At 25.2% G+C, this 19,596-nt stretch overlaps 1 protein-coding gene across 1 annotated transcript; it reads right to left on the reverse strand.

The window, feature by feature from the left end:
• Positions 1 to 2,144: 2,144 nt before the first annotated feature.
• On the reverse strand, positions 2,145 to 16,785 carry LOC127285833 (endocuticle structural glycoprotein SgAbd-1-like). Its single transcript, XM_051312041.1, has 3 exons — positions 16,629 to 16,785; positions 13,185 to 13,324; positions 2,145 to 2,518 (listed from the first exon to the last, which is right to left on the reverse strand). Exons 1-3 carry the CDS (start codon positions 16,638 to 16,640, stop codon positions 2,245 to 2,247), a joined length of 426 nt encoding a protein of 141 aa, XP_051167998.1. The 5' UTR covers positions 16,641 to 16,785; the 3' UTR covers positions 2,145 to 2,244.
• Positions 16,786 to 19,596: the final 2,811 nt, after the last annotated feature.

Genomic DNA, 19,596 nt, shown 5'->3' on the forward strand with positions numbered 1-19,596 from the left:
TTATAACATATCAAGTGAAAATTTTTTTTAACTATTACAACATAACCTATAATATCTATTTTTCAATAATTCTATATACATATATATATATAATCTACACCAAAAAAACGTAATTCTAAATTTAAGAATATCTTCTTAGCGCCTATTTAAGAATATTTCTCATGCATTTTATTCTTAAAATTAGAATAAAAATCTCTTAAAACAAGAAAGCCTTCTCCCTCATAACAAAAGGATATCCATATCAATGGTCGATATCCTAGAATGGTCCCCAGGATATCTTGGGACATCCATAGGATATCCCTAGGATATCCAAACCGTCGGTCTGTGGGACATCAACAGGACATCCATAGGATATCCACAGGATATCCCTAAGACATGCACAAAATATCTATTGGATATTATATCGCAGGATATCCATGGGATATCCTCAGGATGTCCGTGGGATATTCTTAGGATATTCACGGGATATTTAATATATCAACATATATTTTTAAAGGTTAAAATTGTTAAGCTAATAAAATGAATAATAATATAATAAAAACAAAAATCTTATGAGCTTCTAATTTATTTTAAATGAAGATTTGAAACGCACTTTTCAAAGTTTTTAAATAAACTCATGCACTTAATGTATAATTAATATTAATAGTTATTCGTTATTTGCGGGGAAGAATTTATATTGTTTAAAGCCAATTTATTTTCTGACAATATTAAGCATATGAATAAAGGAATGAATCACGAATGAGAAAAAAATTAGTTAATAATTTTTCAAATTAAACAACTTTCTCGAAAAACAAGTTGCATTTTATTTTATTTATATAAAATTTAATTCACAGAATATTCTCACTCGTAGTCTCATAATGACTTTAAAAACATTATCCTGAGAATATCTTCTTGACATCCAGAAGATATACTGAGAATATCCTGAAAATATCTGTGGGATAACCTGATGATATCTATGGGATATCCTGATGATATCTATGGGATATCGTGATGATATCCAAACCGCCGATTTTTTGGATATCCTTAAGAGATTCTTTTGATATCCATAGGACATCCCTAGGATATCTGCGGGATATTATCAATATATCCCAAGATATCTTGTGTTATTAGGGCTTAAATTAAGAAATAATTTTTAATTTAAGAATTCCTTCTTGTCTTAAGAGTCATAAAACAAAAAAAATTCTGAAATTTAGAATATAAATTTAACACCCAGTTTAGAATATTTTATACTTGAATTCAGAATGTATTCCCAAAAAAATGTTTCTTTGAATTAAAAAAGTATTTCTTATTAATATTGGGTCAAAGAAAAGTTTTCTTTATAATTTTAAAAAAATTTATTTGATATAAAAAAAATTTTTTTTAATTCAAAGAAATATTTTTTCAATTTCAAACAAAGTTTTATTTAAATTAGACAAATTTTTGTTAAATCAAATAAATTTTCTTTAAATTATACAGAAAACTTTTCTTTGACCCTATATCAAAGAAATATCTATTTGATTCAAAGAAACATTTTTTTGGTTGTACATACTAAAATTATTTGTCCAGAATATCCTAAAAAAAATACTTTACTAAATGTTTTAAAATTGACTCAACTTGTCTTATTGGTTAAGAAAATATTTAAGACGTTCCGTCATTGGTCGAAATCTAAGACACAATCGAGGACACGATAAAATTTCATTAAAGAAACAAAAGTATCTTAAAATAAGACATCCGTTTTTGCAATTATTTTACTTTTCAGGTCACACCCTATCAAAAATTGACTACTGGCGCAGTACTGGCTCGGTACTGGTTATCATTACTGTGCCAGTAGTAAACTCTGTCAATTTCTGGTAGGGTATATATACACTGAAAAAAATATATTCTTGATTTAAGAGAATTCGTTATATTTTAATGAACATTTTCCCCTAGAATATTACGCAAAAGGATTCCTCCTATTTTAAGAGGATTATTCTCTATTTAAGAATATTCCTCTTAAAATAAGAGGAAAATACTCTCCGATCAAGAATAGTAAAAAAAAGGATTTTCGCAAGATGAAATTTCCGCTATTTTCAGGAATATTTTTTTTTTTTCGGTGTATTATATATAATTGTACGGTGAATTTTGTAATAAAATAATATAAATAATTAAAATTCTATTAACAATAATAATTGTTTTTTTTTTTTTTTTGTTTAATTATGTTTCATTTTATATAATTTACACACATTATTAAAGAAAAAAAAAATTTTTTTGCGCTGCGATGGCCATTCAGTACCTCCTGTTGTATGGCTCCTCTTCCTCAGGATGAGCAGCGTTGTACGCCAAGGCTCGTTGAATTGCAATAGGAATTGGAGGCGGTGTTGGCAAATGTGCTCCGCTTGCTTGAAATCCGTTTTCATCGGCAAGGTAAGTTACAACAATTGGTGTACCATCAGGCGCCGTGTAACTATATTGACCTCGTACCACTTCCGCTTGACCTGCGGGGCCTGCATTTTTAGGTTGACCTTGCTCAGCTACCGATATTCCATTTTCCGTGTCGTAACTGAAAATATTTTGTTTTTTTTTATTTTCTTGTAGGGTAAGTGTATGAATTACTGCTGATGCGCCAATTACTGCGATTTTTATAAAATTAGTAAAACTTTGTACTAATTGAGAACATAAAACTGTTTCAAAATGACTTTAAAACTTATTCCAAATGCTATTTGATATTATATCCACTACCCTCACAACAAAAGGATATCCGGAGGATATACTCAGGATATCCTAAACTAATGTAGGATATCCTCAAAACGTCCATAGGATATCCTAGGATATCCTCAGAACATCTAAACCGCCGTTACGTAGGATATTTTTGGGATATCCTGGGGATATACTGAGGATATCCCTAATTATTCCAGGGATATCCTTGGGATATCCTTAGGACTTCCTGAGGATATCCTAATAATATCCGGGAAATGATTAGGATATCCCTGGGACGTCCTAGGGACATTCTTAGATATCCTTGGGATATCCCTAGGATATCCTAACCGCCGCTACTTTGGATATCCTTAAAGTATCCTTAGGATATCCCTGGGGTAACCCTAGGATATCCAAGGGATGTTTTTGGAATGTCCTAGGATTTCTGGTGCTGTGAGGGTAATGATGCATATTTCGACTATTATCAAATTATTTATTCAAGTTACAATTGAATCTATCACAGTAATTAGAGCATGCGTATATTTTTCGCATTCTGCTATTACTGTGGTCTATCCAGTCAACCTAACCTCTAAATCAACACTTTTAGCGTTGCAGTAATTGGTGCACATCATTCGCAGTAATTCATGCAAACTTGCAGTAATACCAGCATATGCCATTTTTAAAAAAGTTAATATTTTTAATAATATATTTGTTATTTCTTCAAGTTTAAAGTATCGTTTCTATTTTAATAGACATACTACTTAATAGTGATTTAAGAAAAAGAATTAAATCATTATTTCATTTATACTTTTATTATTTTATCATTAAAGTCGGTCTTGGGTTGTACATCACAGTAATTGGGACATTTACCCTAGTCTGTTTAATTCATACCGTCAATCATTAGAGTGCGATGTCTGATTGATCATAGTCAATCATCATGTAATTCGACAATGAATTTTCCGTAAAACTAAATTTGAATTTTACTAATGAGATTTTCATTTTTAAGAATTTTAATTGTAATATTATAATTATTTATTATAATTGTAATATTTTAATTAATAATAAAATTATTTTTTAAGATGAATTTTCATTTTTCAAATAAGCATTTAACAGAATTTCTTTTTAAACGAAATTTTACTTAACAGATTTTTTTAAGTACCGAATTTTTTTTTCTATAGAACTTATATCTTATCCAACTTTTTGTTTTTTTAAAATATTTCTTTGACACTATATAACAAAAAAAAAAAATTTTTTTTGCGTGTTAGAATTATTATTATTTATTATTAGTATTCATTATTATTTCATATATTATCAAAAGGCCTAATTTTCATTCGACCGTAACTATAAATAGTCGATGAACGCAACAATTGACAGAAAGATTTCGGCGCGAATTTTAAAATTAACCAATCAGAAATTTTTTTTTTCAAAAAATTTGTGATGGGTTAATTTTTAAATTGTCCATTTGCAATTTTGGACAAATAAAGATTAGTTGAATTGGAAATTTTTACATTTAAAAACTCGAATCACTTAAAATTTTTTTTTAATGTGAATTGAACCTCCCAATTCTGTAACTGGTTAAGCGCTCGGCCGGACGCTCTATTGGTAGTCGGATAGCAGCGAGGGAGCCATTGACACTCGCTGCTACCCGACTACTAATAAAGCGTCCGTCCGAGTGCTAAACGAGTTATAGAATTGGGAGGTTCAATTGTGCTTATTAGATTATTAGATAAACTCTAAGTCAACGTGGCTGTTCTATTAGAGTACATGGCTTTTGTCCCAAGGGTCGTGGGTTCGATTCCCCATGCGTGCGGGATTTTTCAAAATTATTCTCAAGTGTTTATATACTGTCCACGTAATTATCTTAAATATAAGTTAGAAATAAAAATTGTAAAAACTCATTCACTTCATTGGCCAGAGACTGTCCATTAAGACCATATTTCAGTTTCTGCTCAAATCTACAAAATGTAGGTTAAATGAAGGTTCAAAGTAGAGTTAATTTAATAAACTTTAAAATTAACATCAATGTATGTTCACAGCAGGTTCTACGTAAATTAAATTTTAAAGTAGGTCGAATGTAGGTTTAAAGTAGAGTCAATATGTGTCCAATGAAGATTCACATTAGGTCAATGTTGGTTCATAGTAGGTTTAATGTAGGCTCAGTTTTAAATTAGGTCAATGTTGGTTCATAGTAGGTTAAATGTAGGTTCAGCTTTAAATTAGGTCAATGTTGGTTCATAGTAGGTTAAATGTAGGTTCAGCTTTAAATTAGGTCAATGTTGGTTCATAGTAGGTTAAATGTAGGTTCAGCTTTAAATTAGGTCAATGTTGGTTCATAGTAGGTTAAATGTAGGTTCAGCTTTAAATTAGGTCAATGTTGATTCATAGTAGGTTAAATGTAGGTTCAGCTTTAAATTAGGTCAATGTTGATTCATAGTAGGTTAAATGTAGGTTCACTTTTAAACTAGGTCAAATGTAGATTCAATATAGGTTGTAACTGGGGTCAAATAGTTTTATAGTAGGTTCAAAAAAAATTCAAAGTTGATCTAATTTAAGTTCAATGTAGGTTTAATTTAGTTTTAAATTAGATCAAATGCAGGTTCAATATAAGCCATATATTTTTATGATTTTTTTTTGGACTCAAAAAAATATTCCAAAAAAAAAACTAGTGAATGCAATATAAAAAAAAACACACGTTACGTTCGGATGCACTCAGCAGAGTGCAATGCTTTTTATGTTACATGAAAACATACAATGTCAGGCATATCTGTTTGTGCTTGACTGCATAAACATGTATTTTTTATGGATATATACTGCATCTCTGTGTCTATTTGGAGTTTATGAAGTAAGAAAAATTATCATGCACAACCAACCACTAAATTGGACAGTTATCAGGATAAAGTTATAAAGGTAATAAAAGTCTTCTTTTAAAAGTCAAATGAGATTACACACAGGATGTGTTAAAAGCAGATCTTAATTATTTTTTAACTATGTAATAGATTTTTTCAATTTTTTTCACAATTAAATTTTTGTTTTTTTTCACATTGTAAAATTTATTGGAAAAATTAAAACATTTAGGAAAAAAAAGTTATTTTAATTATTTTTACTTTTATTTTTTTTATGAAACTATTGATACCTAAAATATAATAATATAGTTTAATAAATTAAAGCTAATTTTAAACTAATTTTACAAATCATTTTAAGAATATTTTTATAAGTGAAAATTAATTATTCTATTTTCTTTTATAAATGATCTTATAACTTGAAGTATTGAAGATTTCGTGACATATGAAGTAGGAATCATTTTAACAATTAAGGATCATTCACGAAAAAAAGAAATATATCACAAAAGGATCTAAACATTTAAATCGAAATAATAAAATGTAATTTTTATGATGAGGGAAATGGGCGCTCCTACTGACAATAAAACTTTTAAGTAGGTTAGTTAATTACAATTATATCCGATTGCATAATTATGTATAGGGAACTACGCAGACGTATGTATGTATATAATACCAATGATTAACATCAAAGTTAATTATGTTTTTCTCAGTCAACTGTTAGTTTCAATGTACAAAACTCATACATTAATATATTTTAATTGTTTAATTCCAAAAAAAAATAAAATCTAAAGGTTTCGTTATTTTATCCATAAGACAAATTTTGAAAATTTTCATCCTTTTTTCTTATAAAATAAAATAAGCCTCACCTCCCTTCCCTATACTTTATTAATTTTTAAGTTTTGTGACGCTTCTGACTAATTCTGATTAAATTAAAAATTATAAATAGATAAATAATAATTATTCTTTTAAATCTAAATGATTATTGAAACCACAATGAATCACAAAATAATTATGCAATTAAAATAAAAATTGTATTCGCTGCGGATACGGAAACACGGTGGCGCCTCTAGTGGCAATGTGGCGCATTTTTCATTGGATACTTGTCAAATGTTTACATTAGAAAAAAGTGACATTTAATTATTTCTGACGTTTAAATCTATTTGTGATATACTACGGCGACCAAATTTATAAACTATTAAGATGTACATGAAACATAAGTAACTTTTCAATTTGAGTCAAGCTGGAAAAAATATATTTTAGGTTGCATTTTTTATGGAGGGTGGTGAAAATGGCTATTAACATAAACAAAAAATTATTTAAAATTAATTTAAAGTAATTTTGAAAGATCTAGTTATATGCATTTTTTGGAAAAAATTATTTTCAATTAAAATCTTTTATTAGATAATTATTTCTTTACAAAGAACTTTTTTCTGAACAGAAAAAATTGCAGTGTTTATCAAACTTTAAAACCAAAAGTTTTTGTTATTTAGTGAAACAATTCTCTTCAATCGTGATTTTTTTAAAGTGTTAAAAATATGTTGTAAAAAATTAATTATGAAATAAAATTTGAATTGTTTACAATTTTTTAACAATTAAAAAAAATATTTCGATAAATTATTTTGGTTCATATGTGTAAATGGAATTTGAAAAATCAATATATATATCTTTTAAAATAAAAAACTACCATTAAGTTAACTGAATAAGAAGGAGAATTGACAGACGTTTGACGAATCACACTTGCTTTAATTGCTTCCCTGATTCCATTAACTCTAAATTCTTCCACCCTGACAACGTGAATCATCGCTAAAGCCTTCCCTTTTTTAATTGTTTCTGGGCGAAATTCAATTTCATGGTTTATTGCAGCAAACCCCGTTTTTATTATAACATTCATATTATTTACATTGATTGCTATTCATCTGCCATTATCGTTGTCCAACGAAAATTGCCTAATTTCGCCATAATAGATATTAAACAGCAGACGACAGTTAACTGGTCAGTCACCAGAGTTCGGAATGTAAATTACTATGTGCGAGTTATAATAAAACGTCCAAAATATAACACCTCTTTCGTTTGAGATTTTTTAAAGGAGTTTTCACAATAGTTTTCTGTATAACAAAAAAGGATATTATTTTTTGGCGTAGAATTTAAAATTAGATTTTAAATATTTCTGAAAAATATAAGGTGAATTAAATGCTATATTATTAGTTGACTCTGATGCATATTATATTACTTGAATTGAAACTTAAAGTGCTACAACAGTTTCTTATAATTACAATAGGTTATGTTTTCATACAATAATACCAGATTTCTCTCCGTGTACCATTGTATATATTTTTCAGAAATATTGTAAAACTAATTTTAAATTCTCCATCAAAAAAACACATTTAATTTTTTCGATATATCAAAAAACTAGTGTTAGGTGTGTAATTACCTTTAAAAAACTCACCCGAAAAAGGTGTCACATTTTGGACGTTTTACTGTAAATTGCAAATAGAAATTTACATTCCGAACTCTGATGACTGACCAGTTAAGTGTCGACTGCAATTTAATGTCTATTATTTCTATATAATACCATTGTTATTTCAATTGCATAATTATTTTGTGATTCACAATTTTAGCAAAATTAAATAATTTTTCGTAATCGATATCGGCTTTTTAAAAAAATTCGCAAAAACGACAAAAAAATTATTAAAACAAATTATTTCTCATTATTCCACTTTGATGGTGGAAAATAGTAATTTTAGAAAAATTAGACAATTTTTTAAATCATTCGTTAGCGAAAAAATTTTTTTCTTCTATTTATAAATAAATAAAATGAAATATATTTTACAAATTTTTAATAAGTGAATAGGAGAATAATAATTACTTTAATGCATATTGCAATAAATGATGAAAGCAATTGACAAAATCATAAATTCTATATCTTGCAAAGAATGGTTTGCGGAGGAGTCGTTCGTGAAAGTTCGTTACACGTGTATCTGTCACGCGAGATTATTCATATATATATATATATAAAGGTAGAACAGCAGTGTATTGACATGTTTCTTATTGTTATTTTTTTTATAATAAACAATAATCCCAATTGATTTTGCATTCTTGTACACAAGACAATTACACGAGTTGCAATTAATTAGTCATTTAGCTACTTTTCCTCGTGGTGAATTATAGTTTATATGTATAAGCTTCCTTTTTACACATGAAAAGAATGTCAAACATTTGAATAAATATTATTCCAACAGTATATTTTATACTTTTTCGAAATATCTATATAAATAAAGAGATTTAATAGAAATTTGTTAACTTTTTTTTCTCCTTTTCTTTAGGAATTTAAAAATTTTTAGAAATAAAAAAAATGTATAAGGGGCCATTCATAAATTACGTTGCGCTTGAAGGGGAGGGGGGGGTCAAGAATTCGCAACATTCAATAGAAAAAATGGCGCTAATGTATGCAAAATGTGCAACATGGGGGGGGAGTCAAAATGGTGAAAAATAGTGCAACGTTATTTATGGATGGCCCCTAAATAAAATAATTTGAAAAACATATAATATTAAATAATTAAATAAAAATAATGATAAAAATTGAATAAAATTATTTACATGTGCCATATTAGTAATTTTTTTTCAATTTTGAACGACTACACGAAATAAAATAATTTAAAGTTGAAAATTTTCCTTATTTTCCCAGTTTTTATAGGTACTCTAAAAAAAAAATTCTTGGTGCTTGGTGTTAATTAAGCTAAAAATTTTTGGAATTGTTTTTCGTTTTTTGATATTTTAAATTATTTTAATCAACTGTTATGACTGCGCTCGGCGTTTTTTATTTTTGCAGTCAGTGATACCAACATAATTCTGAAAAGTGAGATTATGTTTACCATATTTAGTTCGCGCTCATGTTGGTATCATTGACTGGAAATTAAGAAAATGTCACCCGCAGTCATAACAGCTGATTAAAATAATAAAACAAAATAACAAAAAAATAATTTCTACAATTTTTTGCAGTTAAAATACTATTTAGTTTTTTCAAAAATTATAAATAGAAAACCGTATTCTAAATTCTTTGACAAAAAATCGCATTTATTATTTTTGATATACTGAAAACTAGTGTGGTGTGAAAACGCCTTTAAAAAAAACTCACACGAAAAAAACTGTCACATTTCGGACGTTTTACTCTAAATTGCACATAGTAATTTACATTCCGAACACTGGTGACTGACCAGTTAATTGTCGTCTGCAATTTAATGTCTATTATTTCTATAACACCATTGTTATTTTAATTGCATAATTATTTTGTGATTTTAAAAACGTTGTAGGGTCAAACCATTATATTTCAACTAAAGTGGTCGCTGACTAATTTTTAAAAATTATAATACTTTGCAGGAATGATTTTGAAGTTATCAAGATCACGAAATGAAAAGAATTTTATTAAAAATTTAAATATTTATTGTAAAATATGAATTTAAAGTATATGAGGTGCTAAAAACTGTCAATTTTTTAGCCATTAGAAAATATGCAAAAAAACATAGAATTTACCATAAAAATAAAAAAAAATTATTGGAATTTACTAAGAATGAATAAATTTATCATTATCAATTGATATAATTATTTAAAGATGTGAAGTAATATATAAAATATGATTTCCAAGTGCACCTGTCAAATAACCTAATTTTGCGATTTTTATTCATTAATTATAAAAAATAGAAAACATTAAATTAAATAAAAACTTACCAAATATGAAGTTCTTGCCATAAACTTTTAGAATTTCTTTGCACTTTTCTTCTTTTCTATTCATAAGTATGAAAAATTTAAAAAATAAAATAGCTACTTTGTCTATTTTCACTATTTTTGAAAGTCAATAACTTTCTTGGAGAAAAATGAAAAAATATGGGGTTTCGAAAATTATTTAAATACACACTACATATACATTCACTGAAAATTTCGCATTGGTCCCGAAGCTATTTTCGAAGATAAAGTAAATTAAAAATTTCGTATTTTTTAGGCTATATTGACATGGGTTTTAAATCAATGTGAAGGTGGTTCACTGGTGACGACAAACTTCACATTGATTTAATACCTTTAAAACCCATGTCAATATAGCCTAAAAAATACGAAATTTTTAATTTACTTTATCTTCGAAAATAGCTTCGGGACCAATGCGAAATTTTCAGTGAATGTATATGTAGTGTGTATTTAAATAATTTTCGAAACCCCATATTTTTTCATTTTTCTCCAAGAAAGTTATTGACTTTCAAAAATAGTGAAAATAGACAAAGTAGCTATTTTATTTTTAAAATTTTTCATACTTATGAATAGAAAAGAAGAAAAGTGCAAAGAAATTCTAAAAGTTTATGGCAAGAACTTCATATTTGGTAAGTTTTTATTTAATTTAATGTTTTCTATTTTTTATAATTAATGAATAAAAATCGCAAAATTAGGTTATTTGACAGGTGCACTTGGAAATCATATTTTATATATTACTTCACATCTTTAAATAATTATATCAATTGATAATGATAAATTTATTCATTCTTAGTAAATTCCAATAATTTTTTTTTATTTTTATGGTAAATTCTATGTTTTTTTGCATATTTTCTAATGGCTAAAAAATTGACAGTTTTTAGCACCTCATATACTTTAAATTCATATTTTACAATAAATATTTAAATTTTTAATAAAATTCTTTTCATTTCGTGATCTTGATAACTTCAAAATCATTCCTGCAAAGTATTATAATTTTTAAAAATTAGTCAGCGACCACTTTAGTTGAAATATAATGGTTTGACCCTGTAAATAATAATTGGTATCTTTACTATTACCAAATAAATATTTACTTAAACCAATTAAATTTTTATTTGAATTTAATAAACTGTATTTAGACCAATAATTTCTGAATTTCAAACAAATACCAGTTAATTGACTTAAATAATAATTATTTAAAACAAATAAATATTTATTTGTTAATAGTAGTTCGGCGTATTTTCTTATTTTTCATAAAAATTTCGAAAAAAATATTCCAGTTATAAAAAAAACTTTTTTGAACAAAAATCTCAACCCACTCAAAAATCCCGTAGGATTTAATGTACTAATTATGACGCGATTCGAGTGAAAATATCTTTGAAATAGAAAATTCGACATTTCTATTGTATTAAGTAAATTGAAGACTTACACTGAAAAAAAGGGTTTGGTATTGACAACCAAACGTTTGGTTGGTATTTAAGCAACCAAAATTTTTTTTGTTGAATTAACAAAATTTTAATTGTCTCAATCAAAATTTGTTTGACACAACCAAAATTAGAAAAAAAGGATTTTTGTTGTTCTAACTAAAGTTTTGATTTGGGACAACCAAAATTTTGGTGATTCAACAAAAAAATTTGGTTGCTTAAATACCAACCAAACGTTTGGTTGTCAATACCAAACCCTTTTTTCAGTGTATTAAACTAAAAGCTTATGTTATTTAGATAGGATAAGTGTACCAATTACGGCGCGTTTATAAAAAACAACTATTATTACTATATTATATTTAATATAATTGTTGCCAAATGATTAAAAAAAATTATTTTTATCTTTTTTTGATACAATTACTTATAAAGATGCACATTTAAACAATTATTAATTTAATTATTTGAGATCAAATTTTTTCCCCTCGCCGTAATTGAAATATTTTTAAGATTTCCATTGGCTTCAATTACGGCGGGCAAAGTATCTTCAAAATATACGTAATGTTGGTCACCGTAATTGATACACCGAAACTGATACAAACGCGCCGCAATAGAAAATTACGGTATTAGTTTTAATATTAGTTTAATAAAAATAGAAATGTAGAATTTTCTATTTCAAAGATGTTTTGATTAGAATCGCGCCGCAATTAGTGCATTTACCCTATTAAAAAAAAATTTTAACTTTATAAAAATCAAATATTTAAACAAATATGAGAAATTAAAACTAATACCGTAATTTTCTATTACGGCGAGTTTGTATCAGTTTCGGTGTATCAATTACGGTGACCAACATTACGTACACTGAAAAAAAAATTTATTTGATTCAAATACCGGTGTATTTGGTTATTATCAAATAAATACTTACTTGAATCAAATATTTCTTATTTGAATCAAATACATAGTATTTGAATCAAATATTTCAGTATTTGAAGCAAATACTATATATTTGATTTAAATAAGAAATATTTGATTCAAGTAAATATTTATTTGATAATAACCAAATAAACCGGTATTTGAATCAAATAAATTTTTTTTCAGTGTATATTTTGAAGATACTTTGCCCGCCGTAATTGAAGCCAATGGAAATCTTAAAAATGTTTTAATTATGGCGAGGGAAAAAATTTGATCTCAAATAATTAAATTAATAATTGTGTAAATGTGCATCTTTATTTGTAATTGTATCGAAAAAAAAAGATTAAAATAATTTTGTTTAAATCATTTTGCAACAGTTATATTAAATATAATAGTAATAATAGTTATTTTTTATGAACACGCCGTAATTGATGCACTCGCCGTAATTAGTACACTTATTCTATATAAAAAATAAAATATAATAAAATAATTGATATAAAAATTTATTAATTATAATTTTCTAAAATAAAGTAGAATCTAATTTTAGAATAAAAATAAAATATAACAAAAAAAAAATTAAATTTTTGTCATTAATTATGAAGTTTTATTATATTGAGTAACTTACCTGAAAGCATAGGAGCCATCTGGTGATTGATCATGTGTCTGTCGAAGAATAGCAATTCGCCTTCCGTAATAATTATCAGGATAATATGGGTACCTATTGAATTGACCATGGACTATTGTCGCTAATGCCAGAACAGCCACCTATATTCAGAATGTATATATATACACATAAATGTAAATTTAATACAAATGTATTCCGCATAAAACGATGAACAAAAAAGAACTATAATAACATACTATTATGATTTTATAACCAAGCAATTTTTCCTACTATCGCTGATCTTGTTCTTCAAAATTATAGATTAATTAATTTTAATTAGTTAACCTTCTTGAAGGTCGATTACATTTTCCTTTTTTTGCTTATCTCTCTTTCTATATATGTTTTCCTATGTTTACGTATATATTAAATAGTGGCATTGTAAATATACATTTTATGCATTTGTACTTATCAGTGGTTTGCAAAAAAAAAAAAAATTTTATGGAAATTGGTCAACGTAGTATAGAATGCAAATTATTTTAATATAAAACAAGTAAACTTCTATATATATATGTGTATAAAATTCTATTTACGTATATTATAGAAATTTTAATTAATTTATTGTGTAAATAAAATGATAAAAAGTTTTTAAGAAAATAATATGATACAATATAATATTTTTAATCTTCCTTTTTCTTTTCATATTCGAATTAAAATTTTAGATTTTGAAATTTAAAAAAACATATATGAAGTGTATGTTGTATTAAAAAAAACATACTAATTTTCTATACGAATTAGTTAAATTTTGTTAATTAATTATACTTAAAAAACAATGTTTTTACAAATTTATGATATCAAATTTAACAAATTCATAGAAAAAAGACAGTCACTAATTAAGAATTTGTTAAAAAAATTTACTAATTGAGCTACCGGGTCAAAGAATGGCACATAACTAATGTAATTCAAATGAGTTATGTGCCCTTCTTTTATCCGGCAGTTTAATTTAAAAGAGAGTTTAGATATTTTTTATTCTTACTCTCTAAATCTAGTAAAAATGTTTACTAATTTGAATTAGTGACTCACTTTTTGCTTCTGAATTAGTTAAATTTTACTAATTGTTAGTAAAAGTTATTAATAATACTAATAATAATAATACTAATAATAAATTAGTCACTAATTCAAATTCGTTAACATTTTTACTAATTCAGATTTAGAGAGTATGTCTTTATAATTTCTTATATAATTATAATTTAGTGAAATTGGCTGCTCTCTGAATCTGAATTAGTAAAAATGTTTACTAATTTGAATTAGTGATTCACTTTTTGCTTCTGAATTAGTAAAATTTTACTAATTATTAGTAACTTTTACTAACAATTAGTAAATTTTAACTAATTCTAAAGCAAAAAGTGAGTCACTAATTTAAATTAGTAAATATTTTTACTAATTTTTATTTAGAGAGTAAATTCTACTAATTTATAAGTAATTTCATTAATTATATTTGACAAATTTTTTTTAAATTCAGATTTAGAGAGTTAAGATATTTTTTGTTTTCTAAATCTAAATTTTAATAATAAGTGTGCCACTAATTTACATATTATATACAAATTTACACTAATTTTTAGTAAAAAAAATATTACTATTTGTTTTAATTGTTCTAACTTTCTTTACTAAAAATTTAGTTAAAAATTGTTAAAAATTTAGAATTACTAAATTTTATGAAATTTTCAATTTTCTAAATATATCTTTAAGATACAATAATAACAAATAATAATATTAATATTAATAAATAATAATTTTCAATTAATAAAAAAAAATTTTTTTTTAATTATTTTTTATAAATTAACAAAAAAAACGATTTACTAGGAACAGTTAAAACATTCTTTAAATTCAATGTAATGTAGGTTTTTTATGCTCTCTAAATTTGAAGTAGTAAAAATTTGAACTAATTTGAATTAGTGACTCAGTTTTTGATTTTAAATTAGTAAAATGTAACTAAATCAAAAACAAAAAGTGAGTTACTAATTCAAATTCAGAAAGTCAGTAAATATTTCTGGTTATACCGATGCAAATAAACCTTTTTTTAAAATCTCTACTCCCTAAATTTGAATTAGTGAGAATTCGTTCACTAATTTAAATAAGTGAATTTTTTTTACAAATTTTGAGTCATTTTTCACTAAAACTTTAGTAAAAAAAATATCACTAAATCAAATAGTAATATTTTACTAAAAGTTAGTGAAAATTTCTATTAATTTTGAGTCATTTTTTACTAAAACTTTAGTAAAAAAAAAAAAAAATATATTACTAAATCAAATAATAATATTTTACTAAAAATTAGTCGAAATTTCTATTAATTTTTGATCTTTTTTTACTAAAACTGCAGTAAAAAAAATATTACTAAATCAAAAAGTAATGTTTTACTAAAAATTAGTGAATAAATTCTCACTAATTCAAATTTAGATACTCTAAATCTAAATTAGTAAAAATGTTTACTAATTTGAATTAGTGAATCACTTTTTGCTTCTGATTTAGTAAAATTTTACTAATTATTAGTAAAATTTCCATTAATTTTGAGTCATTTTTTACTAAAACTTTAGTAAAAAAAAATATATTACTAAATCAAATAATATTTTACTTAAAAATTAGTCCAAATTTCTTTTAATTTTTTATCTTTTTTTACTAAAACTGCAGTAAAAAAATATTACTAAATCAAAAAGTAATGTTTTACTAAAAATTATTGAATAAATTCTCACTACACGGAAAAAATTAATTCAGTATATTTTACAAAACTGTGACGGAGTAGAGGATACAGCTCTTTACGAAACAGAGTTTTGTAAAATGTGATGGATATTTTCGGATAAACTACAGAAATTTCATTGTTTATACTGAATATTTAGTGACATTTTACAACACTCAGTTTCGTAAAGAGCTGTATCCGCTACTCCGTGATAGTTCTGTAAAATCTACTGAATTAATTTTTTCCGTGTAATTCAAATTTAGATACTCTAAATCTAAATTAGTAAAAATGTTTACTAATTTGAATTAATGACTCACTTTTTGCTTCTGATTTAGTAAAATTTTACTAATTATTAGTAACTTTTACTAATTATTAGTAACTTTTACTAACAATTAGAAAAATTTAACTAATTCTAAAGCAAAAAGTGAATCACTAATTCAAATTAGTAAACATTTTTTCTAATTCAGTTTTAGAGAGTAGTACAATAAAATAAAAAAAAATAAATAAAATTTCACTTTTCTCACTCGTAAAAATATATATATATTCCAAATTTTGTTTTTAAAAGAAATATGATAAATGTCCACGATTATAAATCACTCACGATTTTTTTTACATATTTATATATATATATATATATATTAAACGCATCTAAATAGAAAAAAAAAATAAAAAAAAATAATAATAATCACTTAAAAAGTATAAAATCACCACAAATATATTTCCGAATCACTCACAATGAACTTCATGATTCTTGTATGTTTTATTAATCGTTTGATTAATATGGTAGTTGCCACTGGTGAACAAAGTACGAAGAAGATGAATCTTGTTGAGAATTTATAGTCGACAGCGTTCAATCTTCTTTCATATGGCGGTGGTTTAACATACGCGAAAGAGGGGGATATATCATCCTGGGAGGACGTCTATAATCAAAAGTGGGGTGTTCTTTTATAAATGTGGAGGTTTCATTTAAAGTGCATTTTCGCTATTACTATTATTATTATTTTCATATTTTTAGTATTAGTATTGTTATTCTTTTTCTTTGTATTGGTATACGTAATTTAAATGCCTGCATGGATTGCTATTTTCTATGCGTTTTATACATTATTTGCAATTTTTCTATAAACATATTGTAAACCCACTCTAAAGTTTGAGATTTCAATCCAATGATCATCATTTGCTATGGATCATCGAAAGGCGTGTTCCTTTCAATTGGTTCCACCTCGATAATATACGACTATTGCGAAATTTTATCTTCCTTTGTAAAATTTTTTTTTCATAGTAATAAAAATACGAAATAAATGTATATAAAAAAAAAAAATATATATATATAGTATATTGGTATCAGTTTCAAACAATGATTGATATTTTGAAATTAAGATAATAATAACTGGTTCAATTTTTTTTTAATTTTTTTCATTCGTGATGCTACTATTACGATCTTGATGAACGATTCAAATATACGTCGGTTAACTTTACAATGTTTATAATAATCAACGATATAGACGAAAAAAAAAATTTTTTTTCTGTATGAAATATATATTTATTTATTTGGATGTTTCAAAATAAATTATAATTTTGACAATTAAATATTTTTATAACAAAAAAAAAAAACAATTTTTTGAATCTATTCAGCCAAATAGCATTTTGTAGCTTCAACATTTCTTTCATTGCAAAAAAATAAGATTTAAAATTTTTTTTACTAATTTTTTAATTTTTATTTCTACAAAAAATTTGTTAAAAATAATATTTTTATAATATACACAATTTTTAATGTGAATTTGAATTGTTTGCGCGCATTTATATAAATATATAAAAATTAAATAATAATAAAATTAATGGCATTAAACAGATTAATCAAATATGTTTCTTTATTGAGTAATTGGTGTCCTGTAATATATTATAATTTTTTCAAAGCAGACCTTGTCTAATTTTTCTCAGGTGTTACAATGGGGCGTGTTATCTTCATTGAAGATCAAATCATTAAAATTCGCGCATCCTTTCATTTCGTTCTTTCATAAAACTGATATGACGCGTTTGCTGCGATTTCATATACTGTATATGAAAAAGAGAAGCACATATATATATATATATAGAAAGAATTATATACCTTATCCTATTCAAATTCAATTAATCAACAATTATTTTAATTATAAACAGAAATATACTAATTAAGTTATTATTACAGCTTCTCTCACCTGATGTATTTTATCTAATATCTATAGAGAAATTTTTTATTCGAACCAAATATATAATTTATTTGAAATTGAATTAAATAAAAAAACAATATATATATAGCAGAGCTTAATAAGTGTGTGTCATATTTTTAAGTTTAAATTTTTAAGAGTTAACATTTATATTTTTAAATATTTTTTTTTCCTAATTCTACCCACAAAAAAGAACATTTTTTCTCTTAATCATGTTTTTTCTAAAACCAACTTTTTTTAAGTTATTAAAAATGTTTCACAGAAAAAAAGGTGGGTAAAAAGTTGTAAAGATAGAGGATAAAAGTCGTTAAGATACAGGGTAAAGGATAAATTTGTGATGGATAAAAATGTTACTAAAATATTACTAGAAAAATGAATGTCATATTTGAGTAAACTGTCTAATTTTAATAAAAATATTAGTAATTTTACACTTAACTTATTAAATCCACAAATTTTATATAAATAAGTAATTGCACGTGGAAATATTTTTCCTATAATTATTGTCTATTAATAAAAATATCTTTGACTAATACAACTGACAGCTGACGACAGTGCGTAAATAATCAGAACTGGGAAATTACAACTCAACGTCTGTATACGAAAGCAGAGTTGGGTAGTAACTGAATTTTTTGTGCATATTAGGCTGTGTCAGTTCATCGAGATATTTCGATATAAAATATATATTTTAAGTGGGAATTACCGCAGCAGTAAAAGATTTCAAGTTAGTAAACAAACACCCCTAACCTCAAAATTTATATTTTATCACGAATTCAGAGAATCTATCAATGCAATTGAATCAAATATATAACAAAATTAATTATCAACACACATTTTAATTTTATTAGATGTCAACAATCGTTTTCCACGTTCAAAGTATGAATAAAATTGATGAAAGTGAAAACTAATTTTCTTCCCCATAAGAATAACATTGTGTCGTCTGTTTGTTATCCCTCCAGGCTTCTGACGTCACACCTAGAATCGACTCTGACGTCACAAGTGACAGAGCCTAATATGCACAAAAAATTCAGTTACTACCCAACTCTGCTTTCGTGCAACAATACGGACGTTGAGTTGTAATTTCCCAGTTCTGATTATTTACGTACTGTCGTCAGCTGTCAGTTGTATTAGTCAAAGATATTTTTATTAATAGACAATAATTATAGGAAAAATATTTCCATGTGCAATTACTTATTTATATAAAATTTGTGGATTTAATAAGTTAAGTGTAAAATTACTAATATTCTTATTAAAATTAGACAGTTTACTCAAATATGACATCCATTTTTCTAGTAATATTTTAGTAACATTTTTATCCATCACAAATTTATCCTTTACCCTGTATCCTAAAGACTTTTATCTTCTATCTTTACAACTTTTTAACCACCTTTTTTCTGTGTTTAAAAGAGCTGTTTTTTAAACAAATGACACTATTTTAGTCGAAAATTATCGTACAACAATTAAAAAAAAACATTTTAAAAATGAGAAAACATGTTTTTAA

This window comes from Leptopilina boulardi, unplaced genomic scaffold, assembly GCF_019393585.1.
Source record: "Leptopilina boulardi isolate dan_hultmark-lab unplaced genomic scaffold, ZJU_Lbou_2.1 LbouV2_121, whole genome shotgun sequence".
Lineage (NCBI taxonomy): Eukaryota > Metazoa > Arthropoda > Insecta > Hymenoptera > Figitidae > Leptopilina > Leptopilina boulardi.